Source organism: Colletotrichum gloeosporioides (genome assembly GCF_011800055.1).
Source record: "Colletotrichum gloeosporioides strain Lc1 chromosome Unknown consensus_36, whole genome shotgun sequence".
NCBI classification, from domain to species: Eukaryota; Fungi; Ascomycota; class Sordariomycetes; order Glomerellales; family Glomerellaceae; genus Colletotrichum; species Colletotrichum gloeosporioides.
This window is the reverse complement of record NW_025544681.1, coordinates 393357-414507: the sequence shown is the minus strand read 5'-3', so window position 1 is coordinate 414507 and position 21151 is coordinate 393357. Positions and strand designations below refer to the sequence as shown.

The 21151-nt window shown below is 53.5% G+C and overlaps 6 protein-coding genes across 6 annotated transcripts; 4 read left to right on the top strand and 2 right to left on the bottom strand.

The window, feature by feature from the left end:
* Positions 1-682: 682 nt before the first annotated feature.
* GCG54_00006030 (uncharacterized protein) lies at positions 683-2117 on the top strand (the record flags this gene model as incomplete). Its single annotated transcript, XM_045406044.1, has 4 exons — positions 683-853; positions 922-958; positions 1018-1459; positions 1508-2117. 4 exons carry the CDS (start codon positions 683-685, stop codon positions 2115-2117), a joined length of 1260 nt encoding a protein of 419 aa, XP_045265427.1.
* A 154-nt stretch (positions 2118-2271) lies between these two features.
* GCG54_00006029 (uncharacterized protein) lies at positions 2272-3585 on the bottom strand (the record flags this gene model as incomplete). The annotated part of the gene is made up of 4 exons (XM_045406043.1): positions 2272-2581; positions 2639-2826; positions 2876-3264; positions 3315-3585. 4 exons carry the CDS (start codon positions 3583-3585, stop codon positions 2272-2274), a joined length of 1158 nt encoding a protein of 385 aa, XP_045265426.1.
* A 1980-nt stretch (positions 3586-5565) lies between these two features.
* On the top strand, positions 5566-6889 carry GCG54_00006028 (uncharacterized protein; the record flags this gene model as incomplete). The annotated part of the gene is made up of 3 exons (XM_045406042.1): positions 5566-5682; positions 5731-6366; positions 6425-6889. 3 exons carry the CDS (start codon positions 5566-5568, stop codon positions 6887-6889), a joined length of 1218 nt encoding a protein of 405 aa, XP_045265425.1.
* A 424-nt stretch (positions 6890-7313) lies between these two features.
* On the top strand, positions 7314-7715 carry GCG54_00006027 (uncharacterized protein; the record flags this gene model as incomplete). Its single annotated transcript, XM_045406041.1, has 1 exon — positions 7314-7715. One exon carries the CDS (start codon positions 7314-7316, stop codon positions 7713-7715), a length of 402 nt encoding a protein of 133 aa, XP_045265424.1.
* A 3265-nt stretch (positions 7716-10980) lies between these two features.
* Positions 10981-14787, top strand: GCG54_00006026 (uncharacterized protein; the record flags this gene model as incomplete). Its single annotated transcript, XM_045406040.1, has 1 exon — positions 10981-14787. One exon carries the CDS (start codon positions 10981-10983, stop codon positions 14785-14787), a length of 3807 nt encoding a protein of 1268 aa, XP_045265423.1.
* Positions 14788-15342: 555 nt separating this feature from the next.
* Positions 15343-19059, bottom strand: GCG54_00006025 (uncharacterized protein; the record flags this gene model as incomplete). The annotated part of the gene is made up of 1 exon (XM_045406039.1): positions 15343-19059. The coding sequence occupies one exon, from the start codon at positions 19057-19059 to the stop codon at positions 15343-15345; it is 3717 nt and encodes a 1238-aa protein (XP_045265422.1).
* Between the last annotated feature and the right edge of the window lie 2092 nt (positions 19060-21151).

The following is a 21151-nucleotide window of genomic DNA, read 5'->3' as shown; positions in this document are numbered from 1 at the left end:
GGCGGTTTTATCCTCGTCGAAAATATTGCTTCCATGAACCAAGCTTCGATACCTCGTCAATATCGCGGCCAAGGAGCCCTCGCACGGCACGCCATCCCATGATGTCTCCCCCTTTCCGAATGGAGATGTCAGGACGGAGGGTGATGCCTCGATTGAGGTTGCTCGATGGAGCATGGCAACGTGGTACGGCGTAGTATTGGTTATGGGGTCGTTGTCTGAACTCCCGTGATAGTCGCTGCGATCAGACGCATCGCTAGTCGAGCCGGGGTTGTGACGGTGCCACTCTGGTATGGACAAGGGCTCGACGACGCCGTTATATTGATGTGCCGTTGGATACCTACCCCCCAGTTGGCAGTGCTACATGCCCCCTCTGAGGGCCCCAATCGACCATTTCTGTCGCTGTTACCCGGCAAGTTGTTGCCCCTCAAGTGCCGAGTCAGTTTCTGTCTTACCACTTTTTTTCCCGGCCAGGGGAATCGACAAAAGTCGTTTATGTATAAGGACTCTAGAGTAGGCGCTGCGCTGCTCCCACATCGCGGGTCCATTTGTTCCCTTTCGAGTCGAATTCGCCTGTCTTTTCATCTTACTCGTTTTATATATTCTTCGTAATCGGACGCTCAGATATTGGATTGTTGCTTCTGGCCGGTCCTTCCGGTCTCCATCTTTTCTTCTTTCAGCCGCCATGGCCGACACTACGGTGGAAGACCCCTTGGCGAATAGAGGGCCGGAGCTGAGCGGCACCACGACGGCGCTGCTCGTTCTCGCGACGGTGTTCGTTGGCCTGCGGTTCTGGGCGCGATGGACGGTTGGCTTCCACTACGGCCTCGATGACTGGTTCATGGTCGTTGGACTGGTGCGTTTTCGGTGTGGTGATGGTGGTGTTGAGAGTGTTGTGGGCAAAGGCTAACACGTCAGAAACAGATCGTCACCTTCATGGCGGGTGCTCTCAACTATGCCAGTAAGAACATTGGATGCCAAAACATAGAAAAGTTGAATACAGACTCACATCAATCATAGTGATTGCACAAGGCCTCGGACGCCATGCCTCGACTCTCTCTCTGGACCAGCAGGTGCAGTTCCTCAAGCTGCTTCTGGCCTTTGAGTGCATCTATGTCACGGCAGTCATGTTCATCAAGATCTCCCTGCTCCTGATGTACCGTCGTATCTTCCCGTCTCGAGGCTTCAAGATCTCGGCCATGGTCCTCGGCTTCCTCACCATCGGCTGGTGGATCTCGATCGTCCTGGTCTGCGTGTTCCAGTGCACGCCCGTGGCCAAGGCGTACATGCCGTGGATCGACGGCACCTGTATCGACCTCAAGGCGTCCTTCATCGGAAACGCCATCCCCAACATCCTGACGGACGTCGCCATTCTCTGCCTGCCTATCAAGGAGGTATGGAGGCTGCAGGTTACTATGGTGCAGCGCATCTCGCTGTGCTTCATGTTCCTGCTGGGTGGATTGTGAGTAACTGCGTATCCAAGTGGGAGAAACTTGCCTGACATCAGCAGCGTCCTGTTCGCCAGTATCTACCGCTTCACGACGATTATGCAGTTCCAGCTGACGGACACGACATGTGAGTCGTTCGCCGCTTACAAGGTTTTACTCATCCTGACATCAATAGGGACCCTTGCTACCGCCTGCACGTGGTGTGTCGTCGAGTGCGCCTGCGGTGTCATCAGCGCGTGCCTGCCCACCCTTCGGCCGCTCATGGTCAAGGTTTCATCGCAATTCGGCAGCATCGCAACCAAGTACAACCTTTCCGGAGGCCAGAGCGGTGGCCGCAGCGGCGGCCGCGCGACCAAGATGGGTAGCCGCGGGCCCACGGAACTCATGACGATTGGAGGAACCGGCGGCAAGTCGGCCGACAGAGGTTTCAAGCGTCTCGGCACCGAAGACGGCAAATACGGCGTCACGACGAGCGTCACGGGGCGATCTGAACGAGGTGGTAAGGGCCTACCCGACTCTGGCTCCGACGACGACCTGTCACTCAAGGGCGGCATCCGCATCAAGGTTGACCAAGAGGTCCGATGGGGCGAGGAACAGTCGAAGTACAATGAGTCAAAATACCAGCCTTCCTCGAGAAGCGCCTCGTCCTCGGGTCTTGGCTCTCGACCGTAGCTCATGAGTTGCTAATGAGAAGATTGTATTGATAATAGCCGAACAACATAATAAACCTAATAAAGATTCTTCATCGTTAGAGTCAACGACCACCCGCCGCGAGGAGAGTGACTGAAGATCCGCACCTTTTGAGCCGACCCGTTGAGCCCGACACCTACGCATCGACCTCTCTCGTCCCATACTCGAACATGCCATTCGACTCGACTGCCCCCTCGTCCACGAGCTTGTGAGCCGATTCCACGCCGGCGACTGGCAATCGATACTCGAACTTTTTACCGCTCGAAGGACCGCTGCCGTTGATTTGGTACGGGAATGGGAGGTAGTCGGGGAGCAGTCCAAGCTGACGCAAAGCCGTCGCCTGGTCCCAGGCGATATGCTCGTGGTGAAGATGGTCGCCGCGGACATTGACTACGCTTGTGAAGGGGATGGAGAGATGTTTGCCGGTAGGCGGCACTCCGGGAAGTCTGAGAGACACTAGACTGAGCGATGGAAGCCTGGCAAGGGGGGCGGGGTGTGCTTACAGCCAGTCAATGACCTTATCATGGGTACACTTGAATACAAACTCATCAATCACTCGATCAATGCCCACCGTACGGCTCACCAGCTCAAGCTCTGTATCCTCTGGGTTGTTGAAGATGAAGTGATTGGTGTAGAAGTTGGTGAGGCGGGCGCGGCCTACGCCGCCGGTGAGTGTGGGAATATGATTGACCTCGTCGCAGTCAGCATAAGGCATCGCTACACCGACAACACACACTCACATAAGGCTGCTCAACCATGGTGGCCATGGTCTTGTCAACATTTCGCTCGCCAAATTCAAACAGCGTATGCTCCTCCCACACGGCTTCAAGATCGAAGTAGGGTCCCCCAAGGATGGGCTTGAGAAATGTCAACGTGCGTGTGTGGGCGAGACCAGCGGCATTGGCGTTGAAGTTGTCATGGCTCGGAATGGTGAAGAAATCGCCGGCTGATGGATAATGATAGGTTTTGGACGGGGCAGCGGGTTTGGTGCCGCCGCCATCGGGACCTGAGGCGTGCGAGAGAGTGGGAATGCTGAGGGTTTGAGCAAAGTTGAAAAAGATGGCGGCCTTGATCTCAGGATGGCTCTCCAGGGCATCGGCGACTGCCGGTGCTTGACAGGCGAGGCAGGCTACGGGACGGTCAGATGCTGATGGTCGCATGTGATAATGAAGGGCTCACCAATGACGCCAAACCTGTCTTTGTCATCACAGCTCTCAAGCGCTTTCAATTGGGCAATGGCCGATGTGATGTCGTTGGGGATGTTGGCGAGTCCAGGAGCAACGACCACTTGAGCCACGGCGTAGCCCTCCTCGGCCCATTTCTGTGCCGGTGGAGGATCCAGGATCTTGTCCTGCTTGGCTAGGTTGAGTCCCGCGTCAACCAGAATGATGAGGCCGGGGCCGTGGCCTCGTCGCGACAGTGGCGGCTGGATCGTGATTGAAGGAGACATGGTGTTTCAGAGGTGAAATCTGTAGTCGAGCAAAGATTCTGCTGAACAGGACTGGGAAGTGACGTTGTCAATGGCGCTCGGCCTCTCTTCTACTACGCGGATGGTGTTGTTGGAGATGGTGAGATGGACCTCCACTCGGTGCAACCCCCGCTCGAGATAGCGACTCCTTCCAACACGATTCCAGATAAGGCAGTTCCGGGTCAGCAACCGTACGTTTCTGCAGCAATCCCGGCCATTGCGACGTCCTTTCTTGAACTTCATGGTTCACCGTCCATCGGCAGTTGCGACTGTTGCAGCAGAGGTGCAGCAGAGGCCATCGCGAGGTCGAGACTGAGCCCTTGGCGGTCGACTATGCAGTAGACAACATCCATCTCATGGGCAAACAATGCTCCGTCCGAATAGTGGTCGCAGTTGCTTGGCTTGGCGGTCGTCAACCCTAGCGGGATTGACGTGCGCTGCTGTCTCTCCTCAAGTCCACCCTTGCGTTGATTGCCAAAGTCAATTGCGATAGATGCACCGCCCAAAGTCGGTTAAAGTCTCGGCGCAATTCTGCATGTTTATTTGAAGGCGATGGCGCATCTAAGACTACTAGAGATTGCACGGCCGATAGCGAGCGTCCGAGACATGTGCCACTGGCACCGACATGATTAGGTGGTACGGCATACGTACCTCAGGTCAGGTAGCTAGCGACAGGTCGATATCGTACCAATCGGCATGTGCAGAATGCAAGGGACGACATGCAGGGGGTTGCAGCGCCGACGGGAATTCGAGGGAACGAACCCCTACGGATACATCCATAGTGCGCTTGTGTGAGGGAAAAGAAAGTCCCCGATAAGGCCAGATTTGATGCAATGACGACCTTGACTTGGAGTGAGCCGCGTGGGGGTTGAATGCGATGCGAGTACCGATGACCTGGCAACTTCAATATCAACGACATCCAGCCTCACGACAGCAGAAGACTGCCTACTGTGGTTTCGCCCGTCTCTCAAGCCGTCTTCCGTCTGCCGTCTGCCGTCTGCCGAACTGCACCCACCATGAGCAATGTGAAAGCCACGGCGCCAGTGTCCCGGGTGTGGGGGGAAAGGCCCGGCCGGCATCAACGCGGACGCTGCCAGGCCACCTCAGGGACTGACTGAACCGCTGCGCTGGATTGGACAGCCCGATCGGAGAGTTCCACAGGGGGGACGTGGACAGTGGGCTTCTTACGAGTCCAGGCTCCCGGTTCCTAGCCGTCGATTCGAGGGATGGTGGTGTCACCAGTGTGCATCCCGTCCGCCTGCATCCACCGAATCGTAGATCCTCCCCCCCCCGAGCCTCCATCCAGCCAGCCAGTTCATCTTCAACAGCGCCGTGTACGTGTACGACATCAATATGAGATGCTCGTCCCGTCCTGCCGTGCCATGCGGCGCTTGGACGGCAGTGCCATGTCACTTCACCGTCGCCGACACTGACAAGAGTAAGGTGAAGTGACATGACAGCAACACTAGCTTCAGCCACACTCGACCGTCTCTTACAAGTTCTCGAACTCTAACCCGCATTCCTTGCCTCTGTTTCCCTCCAAATCCCTCCCGTCATCCAGCCCTGACTAGCCCACTTCTCCCTAAATAACTCTCCTACCATGCCACGCCATCCTGTCCATGCCCAGATGGAGCTCCCTGGCCTCCAATCTGGCGTGGGCTCCCTTGTCTTGTTGCGACTGGCCTCCGACAAGACGAGAACTTTCTCCCATTTCAACTTCGGATCACATTGTCTCTTCCTTCAATTGCCATCCCACACTGTTGCTGGAAGCATCTGATGCTCATTCCATCTTTTTCTTGCGCCTCCTCTTGACCTGTTCCTCCGGATCCTCCGGATAAGCGGCTATCGCATCGCACACGAGTCGCATACGAATCGCGTCGATTCCGAGCTCTCGAGCTGGCGAGGTCCACGCCAAAGCTGTCCCTCCGAATCCCTCGAGCTTCCTCTGTCCGCGCCGGAGCCATGGGGAACAGCTTTCCGGTGAACAAGCAGACCGCCGTTGGGCTGCTGATGTTCCTCATTTTCATGTGGACGCTGTCTACATTTACGTCGACTAATCCCAAGACGCCGACACACATCGTGGGTTTCTTCACACGTTTTCGACGGGGCATTGCTGACCTTGCTTAGACGCATGAACAACCCGCGCAGCCCGCCATTCCCGCTCAGAATCCCAACGTCAACCCTGGAGGAAAGCCTGCAAGTGTCCCCGAACACCCATCATCAGGCAATTCGAAGCCGCGACCGGACGCCTCTCGCCCAGACACGTCGCCGCAAGTCACCCTACCGCCATGGTATGAAGAAGACGAAGACAAGGCGAAGGCAGATGCCAAGGCCGGCTCCAAGCCGTCTACCCACGAGACCGCCAAGGCCCCAAGCAAGCCTTCCTCGCCGTCCAGCCCGTCGTCATCGAAAGACAGGCCCCTGATTCTCTACGCCTTCGCCGAATCCGCCGCAGCTCTCGAGAACCTCGACTACTTTGTCAAGCAAGGTCTCCACGATGCTGCTGATTTCGTCTTCATCTTGAACGGCGAGACGAACGCGGAAAGCAAGATCCCCGAGAAGAAGAATATCAGGGTTGTGAAACGCCCCAACACCTGCTTCGATCTGGGCGCCTATGGTGAGATTCTTCGTGAGGGCGATCTCTACAAGAAGTACAAGCGTTTCATCACCTTGAATGCGAGCATCCGCGGCCCGTTCCTCCCTCACTGGGCCCAGGCGTGCTGGAGCGATCTCTACCTGGATCGTGTCACCGATAAAGTCAAGGTAAGCAAGCCCCTCTCATCTCTGTGCGACATGCGATCCCGGTTCTGACATTTTCCAGCTGGTTGGTATGACCGCAAATTGCTGGCCTCGGTTCCACGTGCAGTCCATGATCTGGGCGACGGACTCGATTGGCATGGACCTGCTCTTGAACCCTCCGCCCAGTTCACACGCCAGCGACCAGTTCGGCAACGAGAAGGATCCCGTCGGCCTCGCTGGCTGCTACAACGACTGGAACCACGCCGTCCACGCTGAGGTTGGCGCGACAAGCATCTTCCTGAATAATGGGTATAAAGTAGACCTGATGATGACGGCGTTCCACAAGTCCGAGAACTACATTGACGAATGCGACTCGTCGCAAAACGGCGATGTTTTGTGGAACGGAAAATACTTTGGGACCAACGTGCACCCCTTCGAGACGATCTTCATCAAGGCGAACAGGGACATCGACCCGACGTTGATCAAGTCACTGACGGAGTGGCAGCAAGCTTCGGGATGGAACAGCTACAGCGCCTGCAAGGCGTGAGGGATTTTTTCAGGGATTGACAAATAGGAAAGAGACGTTTGACATAACGGCGCCTGGAGTTGGATATCTACACATTCATGATGAGGAGTTACTATGCGGGAAACAAGTGTTGGAAAGTCATACCATGAGCATAGTTCGAATGCATTTTTCAAATATCAAACCGAATCGCTGAGAGGGCAGTCACCACATATGACCTCCCAGGCTTACCGAATGCATTGGCAGGTTACAGCGGGTTACAACAAGAGGCTTGTGCTTGCAAAGTAAAGTTTTCTATTCTGGACTTTGCGCGTTGGTTAGATTAAATGCCCTCAACACCATCGCGTCCATGACTCGCAGACAGATCAGCAGTGCTCAAGACCTTCGAAATGATTCTCGTGAGACCGCGGGACGCGCGGAGAGATCAGTTTGAAGAACACTTGTAGCCATGGCTTCATCTCAAGTTGCCTTTTGTTCTGTCGTCTTTCAGAGTTACAACGCAAACAGCTCCAACTCACCTTTCAAACCGCAACTCGCCATGTGGTCGCCAGCCATCACCTTCGCCATCTTCACCACTCTTTCAGCAGCAAAAGATTGCGCCTTCTATTGGTCCTATCCCAGCGGCGTATACGACAAATGGGCGCTGGGTCGCATTGACGAGGCCGTCGGCATCTGCGCCAGCGAGATTGGCGGTCACGTACTCGTCCCTGATATGGACGTCCAGAACGGCGACAACAAGGCGAACCGGTGTACCGTCTGCCGAGGGGCTAGGAGCGGCACGGAGGATTTTGTGTTGGACTACTTTACGATTCGATGTGGTTATTTCGGGGATGGATCGTGTTCTGCGTGAACTGAGATCCGACGCGCCTTGATTTATTTGGGGTGGGGCTGTATCTTCGCAGTTATCGATGGATATGCAAGGACATCAAGAGGGAGAAATCCATTCTACCTATGCCCTTATTCGGATTCGAAATTCCAAGAACGTCCATGGGTCCTCAGAGTATCTCAAGCTGTCCAGATCTTTTGAGAAGTTGCCCGGGAGTCTCCTTGCATTCCGCATGTCATCGCTTCGTCCACTGTGTTCTTCGAGCACAGGTTCAACAGGAAGCTCTTCTGTGATGTTTCTTGCATCGTTGGGCAAGTCCGGCAAGCTGAGCTCGTCCCATGATGGTGGGGAATTCCCTTGGTAGACATAGGCTCTGTAGAGGTCTACCGTGTCAGAGTCCCCTGGGTTGGCCTTTTGTGGGATGTGCATCTGAAGCCTGATGAAATGTTCTCGGCTTGCGAAGGATGCCTCCGAGGTATTGCAAGGGTATACAAGCGCCATCGGCTGCCCATCCTCTGGGTAGAACTTCTCAATGCCCCTAGTGGAGTTGAATGAGAATATGGCTAAGTGGACATTTGTGGCAGGCCCAATGTTTCGAAATAGAAGCCTTATAATCTGGCCATGCCTTGCCTCATACATGCCAGACCCTAGCTTTGCAAGAGGACGCCAAAGCGTGCTATCATCGAGAGGCTCAAAGATAAAATCATCTCTTGACAAGGCTCTCGATAACAGACCGTGGTCAATACTTTTCAAAGCATTGAAACGGGCCATGTGGTTCAGGATGTGAGCGGTTTTCCGGGCCCTATTGGGGTCATTAGCAGGTATATTGGGCACCCAATCCTGCCCGTCTGGATCCCGATCGTCACGGATGTTGATTTGTTCGGCGTCATTGATGGAAACTGTGAAGCTATAGTCGCGCGCAACATCATCTGCGAAGAGGCTCAGATATCCACTCAGCGCTTCTTCCAGTTCGCTTTCCAGGTCCGTACAGCCACCCAACCCGAGGAGCCTAACAATTGGCTTCGGTGACTGAAAGGCCCAAGCCTCCATGACAGCCAAATCGCCATCCTGGATAGATGTGTTGTTGCTCTCTTGCAGCTCTCCATGGGAGAAGAACATGTTTGTCTTTGTGATGCGAATCCGCGGGATACAAGTGTCATTGCCTTCAGGGCGAGGCGGTACTGTTGTAGAAGTTGGGAAGATGGCGTATATGGCTCCGACTTGTACTCCTTGGGCCGCGCCAATGTCGATCTGGTAGAGCGTCGAATCACATCCTGGCTGCCTCAACAATTTGACCATGCTTGCAGGCTTCTGAGCAAATTCTTCATGCCCAAAAAACTCATAGAGGCCGTCGCCATGAAGAACCGGCGTTTGCCGACTCCGTGGCATTGTAGTGTGTATTCTGGATTTCACATGCTGTACGACTCGTGTGTATGTAGGTGTTCGTGGGCCAGGGTGATTAAGTATGTCCAGCATCCAGTGAGTGAGAATCCCATTCCGAGTGGGGGACCTAACCTGATCATCGGGGTCGAAGAGGCTCTCTCCAGCCTGCTGGTCGAGTTGGCAGCTGCTAATGACGGTGCATCCCCACGGCCTGGACAGCCATGAGCGCCTGAGGTTGGCATTCCTGTACTCTCCATCCTCTTTCTCGCTTCCAAATCTGGCGTCGAGCTCGGATTCCATGGAGCGAGCATCTTCATCAGCAGCTTCATCGACTTTGAGAAGTTGCTCATCGGGGGAATCGGTATCCGATGTGCGGATGTCGAAATCAGCTTGTCTGTTGGCTCTGAACCCGCTTCCAGAGAAACAGCTATCGAGGACCAGACACACTCGAACCTTGCGGAACTGCACGAGCTTTCTGACCCAAACACCCAGCTGGTAGCCTGTCAAATAAGCACCACCAGCCATGACATCCGTGAGAGCTAGTGCTGTGCCGGTGACAGCGTCGCCGCCGCCCGGATTCTCTAATGTTCCCAAATGGCGTCGTAGGATTCCGTGGCCTGAATAGTGAATGTAGACGAGATCTCCTTTGGTAACCTTGTTCCCGATATCCTCGATTGCTCTTTTGATATTTTCGAATATTGGCCAAGTCATCCTGTCCCCCACTGGCTCGTCTCCATGGTCGTTCCGAATGGCCATGAGTTTCACGATGTTGCAGGCGCCGGCGCTCCTGGTTTGAAGATACCTTTCGATCCTCTGGACATCTTCGACGCAGCCTCTGAGATGGCTGAAATGTATCGCTCTCTTATCTCCTGGGATGTAGTGATCCACTCCAATCAGTAGAGCCCATTTTCGTCGCTCGGTGGAGTTTGAAGTGCGCGTATGGTCTGGGAAGTCTTTTTGTGTTGTTTGAACCATCTTGCTATAGCGGCTGGATGAGTCGTGTTTTCATCAACTATCTTATCCAGTGGACGGAATGCTTTTTCGTTACAAAAGACTTTCTTCCAAGTAAGGCACGTCGTCATCATGGGCAGGCCCGGAGGCCTTCCACTAGACCCCACTATCCATCGGGGGAGGGACCGGTTTCTGCAGTGAGATCATCGCGGCATTCGACGCTGGATGGCCAATTAACAATGCAGGCGGCAACCGAAGTGCACCTCAGCTCGTGCAGGGGTCAGGGTCAGCTGCTTCGGCTTCAGCAGCCCGCAGATTGAACACGAAAGTGACTCAGCCTTTCAGGTCAGGTGAGTGAGCTGTCCATACCAACCTAGGCAGCAATTATGTGATTCGACAGCTCGCTAGGATCGCGGCACGATCCCATTCGTTCCTGGCACAGGATTCTATCAAACAGGGCTGTAGCCGCCGCCTTATGACTTGTTTTCACAGTTGGCAATGTCTGTTCAGCTTATTCTCTTTGGTTTCTCAAGCTAGTGTGAATATTACGTGGCAGTGGCGGCGGCTTCAGATGTCACAACACACAAGAGTGGAACTGTAAGCCTTGCGCGTGCTTCGTGTTGTTTTGTGCGGCATCGATGGATTGGTTCTTGGCTACCTCTTTCTTTCTTTCTCCCTGGCCATGGGCACGAAAACAGGTGGCTAGCGCTGGGCATGCCCACGCAAGTTGATGCAATAACACAAACAGGAACCAAGCCCGAGGATCGCCGCCAGAGCCCTAAATGGGGAGGGAAGACGATGGCTGCTCATCTACATAAATCATATCACTGACTGTAGTTCGATACTCTGTAGCACCAACAGGTTACTCTATGTTGGTCACTGAGCCATTCAGTGTAAAGCATCAACTATCGTTTGCATCACTCCATCTTTGTCTTCAAAGCTTCCTGTGCTCGCCATGACGCTCCTGGGAACTATGAATCAACTCCCTTCTCTTGACAATTTAGAGTACTACAACGAATTCGACAAGAACATCGACGAAACAGCACCATGTGCAGTCGATGAAGCCGCAAAGCTCGTCCCCACCGATTGCGACAGCCCCGAATACGTCCCGCGTCTCAAGAGCTTGGTGACCCTGCTGGTCAGAAGGTTTCGGCGGACAGCTGCCATGGAGGATCTGCAGCACGCTATTCTTCGCGCCCTTGAGATGGTAGTTAATACGCCTCGCTGCCACCCTGATCGTGCGGCTCAGACCAAAGACTGGATTAACATGACGCTGGAAATGGCCGGCCTGAAGGGTTTCAAGGACGAAGACCTTGAAGAAGTGTTTGAGATGGCTCAGCAAATGGGCGTGACGGTCAAAATGATTCGAAGGGGACACGACCATGCCTCCGATGAGGGCGAGTTGACCGCGGCAAGTCTTCACATCCGGTATCAGGGATTGCTTTCTAATATGCGGGTTTCGGGTTCACAGCTAGAGCAAATTGATATTTTCGACGATGAAACGCTCACTGAATCCGTTGACGTGCTCGAGGTCGTAGGCAATGGACGTGTGGCAGCCTGGTCCGGATATCGACTCTACAAAAGGTTCGACACGACAGACTCAATGGATGATCTCAACAGCGCCATCGAATTATTAGAAAGGGCACTCAAGTACACGACCCGAAGTGATCATGAATCCGACGCGCGACAAATCCGCTTGACCAACCTCGGCGGTGCTTATGGAGATCGGTTTGAACGCACAGGCTGGATACCTGATCTTGAACGTGCCATCGAACTTACTACGGAAGCTTTGGATTCCATGAACGAGTCCTTTGTCGATGCCTTCAAGTTGGATTCGTTAGCTTGCTCGTTCTCCGGCCTGGAGACTTGGCTAAGTGTGCGCTTCGAACGGTTCGGTTTAGTTGATGATCTTCACAAGGCTCTTGACGCCGCGGAAATGGCCGTCAATCTCACACCGCGTGACAGTCCCTGGTGGCCAGGCCGCATGAACGACGTCGGGCTGCGTTTAAGCGAGCGATTCGACCGCTTTGGCGACAAAGAGGACCTCGATCGGGCTATCGAATGCATGGAGATGGCGGTGGCCGCTACGGTGCAAAGCGAACAGAGTCTACTCAAGAATTTGACCAACCTCGGCAACCATCTCCACAGTCGATTCAAGTTCACCAATGCTGCCGCGAACCTAGATCGCGCCGTGGAGGTTCTTGAAAGGGCTCTCGCCATGTCGCCGCCAAATCACTTCTTGCGTTGCATCAACTTGAACAACCTCGCTGTCACCCTTGAGGAGCGCTTTCAGCAATTCGGCAGAGACCACGATCTCGACCGTGCTATCGATTTGGTGAGAACTGCAATTGATGAAACTCCCAAAAGCCACCCTGGCCGTATAGATCGGATCCAGAATCTTGGACTCTGGCTCGACAGGCGAGCTCGGCAGAGCGGGTCAAAGGATGATAACAGTCAATCTATCGCGGCTATCCGTGCAGCAATCGAAGCCCTCCCACCAGATCACCCAAAGCGACCTCGTCTACTTGACGGGCTTGGGGGCGCCTTGGGTTTGCGATTCGAAATGACTGCTTCCATGATCGACCTTGAAGATGGCATAGCAGCAGCAAGAGAAGCAGTCTCCTCCACACCCGCCACCCACCACCAACGCGCAGGCTTCTTGAACAACCTGGCCAACTTGCTCGGCGACAAATCCGGGTGTGAAGGGAGCTCATGGCGTTTCACAAAGGCCACAAACGCTCCAGAGCCAAAATCCAGCGCCGCACTTGATGAAACGATAGAGATCTTGAGATTGTCGATCAATGCTACAGAGGAGCGGCATACCGATCTACCTAGTCGGCTTTCCAATCTGGGAAACTGGCTTGGGTGGCGGTTCCGACGAGGCGGTTCAACGAATATGGACGACATCGATAATGCTATAGAGGCAACGAAAGAAGCGGTCGAGAAATTCCCGCGAGCAAACCCCGCAAGAGCGGGAACGCTGGACAATCTCGGTTGTTGGCTCCTGGATCGATACCGTCAGACAGGTAACGAAAAGGACCAGACTGATGCGCTTGAATGTTTCAAAGAGGGCTGGAGGTTGCAGAATGCTGCACCTTTCGTTCGCATCCGCTTGGCCACAGATGCATCTCGAATTCTTGCCGCACGTTCAGATTGGAAAGAGGCAAACCAGTTACTGGAGGGAGCAATCAATCTCCTGCCTGCTGCCACGCCCCGGTCTTTGCAACACACCGACAAGCAAGATATGCTGGCAAAGTTCACGGGCTTGGCCTCTACGGCTGCTGCTGTCGCTCTCAACGCTGGCAAGAGCGCGTATGATGCTCTGAGGCTCCTGGAGCTGGGTCGTGGCATTATCGCCAGTCTACTGCTGGATATGCGGGGAGATATCTCGGACTTGAAAGCAAAACATCCTTCTTTGGCAACTGAGTTTCTCTCCCTCCGAGACGAATTAGACTCGCCTGGAAACTTACAAGCCTCAGCAAACTCTCAGAACGATGTTGGTGATATCTCTGCATGGGAGTTGCAAGCAAGAAAGAGGCGTGCAACGGAGAAAAGGTTCGGTGAGCTCGTTCGAGAGATCCAGGCACAGGATGGGTTTCGCCACTTCTGTGGTGTCCCGGACGAGGACGAGTTCAAAGCCGCGGCGGTTTCAGGGCCTCTCGTGGTCATCAATGTGGCGCGTTATCGATGCGATGCATTCCTTATTCAACACGACAGCATCAGCGTCTTAGAGCTGCCTGATCTAACCAAGGAACACGTCCAGCAACGCCTCGGGAGTCTCAAGCTGTCTCTTGCAGGGCATCTGGATGGCATGAATGAGCTCCTGGAGTGGCTCTGGGCGTCGACCGCGCGTCCATGTCTTGACGCCCTCAACTTCACGAGTTCGATATCCGGTAGAAGCCTGGCAGAGTGGCCGCGTATCTGGTGGATTCCAACCGGACTGCTCAGCCACTTCCCACTCCACGCAGCTGGAGAATACCGGGAGCGCAAAGGAGAGACGGTCCTTGATCGTGTTATGTCGTCCTATGCGCTATCCCTAAGGTCATTGATCCACGGGCGGCGACATAACACCCACAACGAACCAGACCAGTCGTCGGTCGATTCTGCCCTCTTACTGGCCATGCCGACAACACCCAACAACGGGAGCCTGTTCTGGGCCCAACAGGAGGTGGACATTGTGGCTAGCCTCTGCCCGTCGCTCAAGTTGCGGAGCAGCACACCGAGGCCGTATAAGGACGAGATACTGATGGGCCTACAGTCCTGCAAGGTCTTCCATTTTGCTGGGCACGGAAAGTCGGACCCCGCAGAACCATCGCAGAGCTGTCTGCTCCTACGAGACTGCAACGAAAACCCACTCACCATCGCAGATCTCCGCGACCATCGACTTCAGAAGAAGCCGTTCCTTGGATACCTTTCGGCCTGCTCGACAGGAGCAAACGAAGCGCCAGGACTTGCGGACGAGGGGATTCACTTGATCAACTCGTTGCAGCTCGCAGGATTTCGGCACGTAGTGGGCACGCTCTGGGAGGTCTCGGACCAGCACTGTGTGAATGTAGCCCGGGTCTTCTATGAGACGCTCAAGGACGAAGGGATGACAGACGTGGCCATTTGTCGAGGGCTGCACCAGGCGACTAGGATGTTGCGTGACGGCTGCGTCAACACAGATGTAGGAGAGAGAAAGGCGTTTCCTGTACATGAAGGGGTTCTCAGCAGGGGCTTGGTGAACCACCACTGGATCCCTTACGTTCATTTCGGCGTTTGAATTTGAGGGGGTCTTGCTGCGGGAGGGCCCGAAGGCGCCCCAGCCGCTGCGAGTTGCGGGGGTTACGACACTGCAGCTGAGAGTGGATAAACCATCATCACATTCATTCCAGTGTCCTTAGTGGTAATAGCTAGGCATCTATCATATTCACATACTCCTCACTCGCTGCGAGGATGCTGCAAAGTTCCACGCATACAATGTGACTATCATATCGAAACCCAAACACCTCCTCATCATAAGCAGGAGAGGCGACACTCCGCTCGCACTAACCAATATCCATTTAGAGTTCTTATATTTGAGATACGACAGAGGGCCCCCACTAACACATCATCCCATGCCCAGCGCCATCGCCGTCTACGTTAGCTTCGTTGGGCTTGCGTACATGCACCAGAGCAAATGCGGATGCCACATCCACAACAATGATATTGACGACCTCGACTTTGCGGACGAGTACGACACAGACACCCTGTCGAATGATGACTGCACCAAGAGCTGGAGGAGGCTCGCCCTTGACAGTACTTACCATGCTGCTTGCTCATGGTACCTGTTTTGCTCCTAGCCCCCGTAGTGAACGTAGGGCGTCCAGTTCAACCTCTCTGCTACTCGCCGTTTGCCAGGATTTCTCGAGCTTGCTTCATCCGGGACGTGTCCGTGTCGTCTTCTCACCCACTCATCCCGAAGCTTCCGCGTAGCATGATTCAAGGCACGCGCGACGGTCCCATCGTCATCCGACTCCGTGCTTAGAATATGTTCGTATGTCATCTTCGCCGTTCGTGCGGACTGCTCGTCATCCACATCCCACAGTGTGCTCACGACGTTTCGAAACCCCGCAAGCAAGAAAGCGCTCGCCAGGTGCGTTACCTCGTCCACAGATTTCTCGTCTTGGACCTCGCCTGTTCCGCATGCTGAAAGATAGGCGAGGTACGGAGACTTGGAGTCGAGGTTGCGCTCAAGTAAGCTGTTCACCGTCAAAGGTGCCTCTTTCCAGTCCTTCAACAACAGTTGGCTTTGCAGAGGGTTTGTAGGATGTGCGCTGCCGTGCCCTGCGAAGTGGAAGACATCGCAGGATTCCAATTCTAACAAGACTTCCAATCTAGAGGGCATAGGCTGAACGCACTGCAGGCCGTCTGCGCGCCCTGTGACGTCTAAAATCGCCTCCTTCTCGACCCCCGTGTATTCTAGGGTTGCCTGGTCTGGCGTCTCCCTCATCGCGACGATCACCATCTTTGAGCCTAACGACGTTGCCGAAAGTTTCATCGTTGGACGCGGTTGGGTGTGCTTGATCCCTCTTAAGGACCAGCTGTAGGAAGAAATTGCTCTATCTAATGTCGTTTGACGATCCTGTCGAAGGTGATAGCCGGTGGCATGGAGAGGAAACCTCACCAACGGGCCAGTGGGAACCCACCAAATTCGCGGCCAGGTTCCGACGGCTGGCTGATCTAGACCCAATGTTAGGAGCACAGGGTGAACGATCGTATCCCAGAGCCACTCAAGGGTAGCCTGTGTTTTCACTTGGGTGACCCTTTCCATAATCCCTTGCTGAGTACAGCTGGGTAGGTTCTGTACCTGGATATCGGAGGGGGTGATGATGATGGCGTCGCAGCGAAAAGAGCTGACATTCAGAATGACTACAGGGCCCCGCGAGGCGGCCTTTCTGATGGTTTCATCAGACGGTGGGAGTAGAAACCCTTCGAACTGCGGTATTTTCCGAATCTCGCGGAGAGTGTCTTGGAGGGCTTTGGATGCGCTATAGCGTTGGTCCGCGCTGACGTTGTTTCTCGGCTCGCCTGGTAATAAGCCTTCCGTGGAGATCGGGCTGTCAAGCTGGTTACGTTGCGCAATGAAAGCCTCCGCCAGTGAGGGGTGGCTTTTCTGTAAGCTGGATAGGTCTGTTCGCATGTCTTGGATCGCGCCGGCGAGAATGCCTCGACCAGTCTCGAGCAGTCTAACGGCCTCTGTGGTCTCTTGGAAACGAAGTGCGATGGCAGCCGCATCTGAAGCTATTCCCACAGCTTCAGCCAGGACATGCTGCTTGTCTGCGTTTTGAAGAGAATGGGGAGCTAACAGAGGTACCAACTCGGTTGTTGTCTTGGCAATATCATAAGCCAGCTGAGCGTCATCTTCAAGAATGTTTGGGAGCCTCAGGAATCTTCGACCAGCATGAATACGATCTCGTACTCCATACATTTCTTGACTTGACACCGTAGCATAGAGTGCCTTGGCCTCTGCCAGATCTGTCGCCGCTGAGGATTTCGAGTATCTGTCTATGAGCCAATTCGCAAGATTGTTGGCGTAGGTAGCTCGGCCTGAGTGGTCTTCTTCGATGAGTTGGAGGGCTCTCCTCCCGAAACTAATGGCTTCTTCAAGATACCCATCCTTCGAAGATGCTTGCCACATCAATTGATTGATTCCCCCGCATGTATTCAGGTACACGACTAGCCGTGGGTCATCTTGATCTGTAGCTTCTGTGGCGGCGTAGGCAAATTTTGAAGCTTCATTTAGATCATCCAGGGAAATCGTCCTCTGAAACCTGTCGTGAAGATCGCCTGCTAAATTATGTGCGCATGCTGCCCAATCCCGATGAACAGAAGGAATGGTCTCAACAGCGTTGCGGGCTAAGCGGATAGCCTCATCTAAGTCCTCCAAGTTTCTCAACCTGATGTACCTGGCTTTAAGTATGCCTGCTAGAGTCATTGACTGCTTGTAACGGTTCTTTGACTCTAGAGGAGTAGCTTCGACTGCCCGTTGGGCAAGTGAAACGGCTTCTTCGAGATTTGAAAGGGCTCCCTCAATCTCGAATCTTCTTGTGAGCCAGGACGCGAGATTAGATAACCCCTCGACCCTCTCTCCACCTTGAGAAGCGTCGACATTTTCTCGAGCTAGCTGAATGGCCTCATCCAGATCTGCTAATACTCCCTTCCTTTGATGTCTTTCAACAAGCCAAACTGCAAGGCTGTTTCTATAGTCCACCCAGCTAGGGTCCTTTGATGGGGTGTATAAGATAGCCTCGCGGGTGATTTGAATCGCCTCATCTAGCTTGTCAACATCCCCTGTCTTCGAGTAACTATCACCAAGCCAGTGCCCGAGAATGGTCCTCAACTTCGTTTGGTTTTCATCGTCGTCTTCCGGGGTTTCATTCAAAAGCTGACGCGCTAGATGTATGGTGTTCTCTGATTCTTGCCTATCATTCATGGAGTCTCGCTTCCCGTCGAGTAGATTCAAAAGCTGCATTGAAAGGTTGAATTTCTCTTCATGATTTGAAGACGTGGCATCGACATTTTCTCTTGCAACCTGAATGGCTTCGTTGAGATCTCTCTCGTCTGAGTGCTGGGAGTATCTGTCATTGAGGAGGTTTGCGAGAGTGAAACAGCATGATGTCCAGTTCCAGGTTCCCCGAGGAAGAGACTTCACAGCTTTTCGTTGCTCTTGGATGGCTTTTTCTAGATCCGAGTCTGTACGAGTATTCGAGTGTTTCTGATGAAGTAGAATCCCCAGAAGTCTCACGTCACCCTGCCATTCCTCACTGCCCTGTACCGAGGTCTCAATCACTTGTTGTGCAGCCTTGATAGCTTCCTGTAGGTCAGCTATGGCTGAGGAGCACTCGTATCGGACATTCCAGAGGACTGCCAGGCAGCGCAGGCACACAGCCCGGTGTTTGGCGCCCGCTGGCAATTCCATAGCTGCGTGCGTCGTTTTCAAGGCTTCTTTGAAATCTTTATCGGCTTTGGTGCTCCTATACTTTCTGCCAAGCAGGTTACTTAGGCTGCTCATGTAGTCGGATCGGTCCGGTGAAGGCACTGGGGTGACTTCCAGTGCATGACGGACCATTCGGATAGCCTCGTCCAAATCAGCCGCATCCCCTGACATCATGCATTTATCGTTCAACCAGCTACACAGTCTGTTCAAACGGTTGGTCCAACGTGGATGGTCTTTGGGCGTGGCGTCGTAGCATTGTTGGGCTAAATTGATGGCCAATCCAATGTCATCTTGAGCGTTTTGCAAAGCATTTGTCTTCAGATGCAGAGCGTGTCTCTTCCGATACAGGATCGAAAGGACGTCCATACATTCTTCCCGCTCCGAATGGCCGGCTGGTATGTTATCGATGGCGTTCTGAGCCAGTTGCGTGGCAATGTCTAGTGCAGTGATAGTCGCATGAGGCTCAACGAGCGTAAGGTGAAGTTTATTGAGATATCCCGGCCACACCCGGTAATCACCAGGGACAGCATTGATGGACAGTATCGCCTGTTCAATAGCTCTCTCGATATTAGCCATGGTTTGATATGCGATTGTCGACGTATTCGGTCTTCTTTCGTGGGCAGAATAATGAGGAGGAGGGTGAGGAGGGTAAGGAGGGTGCTCGACATCCCTCGCCACGCTTAAGTGGATAGCCATAGTACGTTCTCGTGCTTAGACAAAGAGGAACAGCGAGAAACTCATGAAGTGGGCCACTGGAATAACAACTTCAATGCTACGTCCTTTCATCTGATATTCACTTAGTGGAGTGCGGTGCTGGAGCAACACATCGTGCATGATGGCGCAGCGATACCCAACGGGTCTCTTCCCGCCCCGCCCTCCCAAGCTCTGTTAGAGCAAAGCACGCAGAAACCCTCACTACCTTGTCAATCATTGGTCTAATGCTGCGAGAGGGTCCTCATTTGCGTGCAGCGAGAGATGATTTGTCAAAATTGCCTGCGTATTGCCTCTGGAAGGTGGGAGGGGCAGTTGTCCCGTACGGCAGCAATGCATCCAGTCTACATTCAAGAATGACAACACCATGAGGCGGGCTGTAGATTAGGGTTCAAATACGTTCATGCCCAACAATCAAATCATATCAATACCGTGATAAGCACACTTTGGAAAGATTCATCTTTGAGTGCTTATCATAACCTTCGCCTCATCTACAGCTGTTTTCTGCTAGATCCGACATGGACACGATACAAAAGAGAACATACCTTGTCTTTACAAGGGGCATGATGCCCAGTAAGCTGCGTCTCGGGAGTCTTCATGTCAACCCTGCAAATCCTCAAGGCCCCGAGAGCCATAGATGGACCTCGGATTTTACGTATGTAACTATGACCCCCTTCATCCCAGTTGCTACTTCTTCATGAGTTGACTGGGGGGTCCATGGATTTGTAGATCCAACCAACTGGACCGTTGGACGGGCGAAGCCGAAATCGAACATCCCATCTCAATCGAGGTTCGTGCAGGCCGAGAGTGGCTTGTGGCTGCAGGCTTATTTCAGTTGTTGAGAGGAGAGCTTGCTCGTTCTAAAACAGTCGAGGTCAAGGTACAGGGCGAGCACGGCCGTAGAGTTGAGATTGATCGGTACGTTTTCCAACAAAACGGTTCGTTCTTCTGACTTATTCACGGACTTAGACCGGAAGCCTTCCTGAAAGACGTGGTTTTGAATTCCGCCGAAGCAAGAACATGGTTAGGGGCCCAATTTTCAGCCATTCGACAAATGTCTATTTTCAAGAGGCTTCACCGCACTATGTCAAAAACCCCGAGGATTTGGATGGTTACTGGACTTCAATATGTTACCAAAGCGCATATTACTACCCGTCAAATGATGTCTTCATCGACTTCAGCTGGCGTAACGGTGCCGCTACCAGACATCGCAGCTGCCATAGCTCAGTTGAACATCATTGGAGTGGATGCTTCTTCTGGACGATCAGAGGGCTCTGGAACAATGTCCTACCATCCGGATGAGAGGGTATGGGCCGCGCAGTTCTCGCCTGTGACCTTTAGTTACCTGCAGAATATGGGTCAAGGTGCCGAATCCCAATTAATGCACCTCATCCAGCTGCGTGAACCCCCAGACCTTGGCATGGGGGGAATCCGCCGAGCTGAATGTGATGACGACGGCAAAACTCATGGGGTAACAGGGCAGACATTTTGCCAGATCATTGGACTCGATTGCACGAAGGAAACATGCGAAGAAGGGGAGAAGAGCACTGTGCTCGAAGAAGTGCTCGATGTCGACTGGGAGCAGTATAGCAAGCACTTGTTATCAGATTGAATTGCTTGCACAGTTGTACCAAGTACTTGACGAGTGACACGTATAAATGGTGCGTAACGTGCTGTTTGGCATGAACTCATACACAGCGGGAGTCAGATGGGCAGTGAAAATCCCTCACATTGGGTGATGCTGCAGTAAGTATCTGCATGCAGCAACGGAGCAACATCCTGTGCGGCGGCCCATATTTACTGCCGTCAGCACATGGCCACGTCATCAACGACCAAAGGGAGGGAGGTTAGTAGGGAGGCAACAAAACAGGCTGCGCATTGTGGTTTCAGTCGATCAGTAATTTTCTTTGGAAATCAACCCGTTAGACATTAAATGTCCTACAGCGGGCCAAGTTGG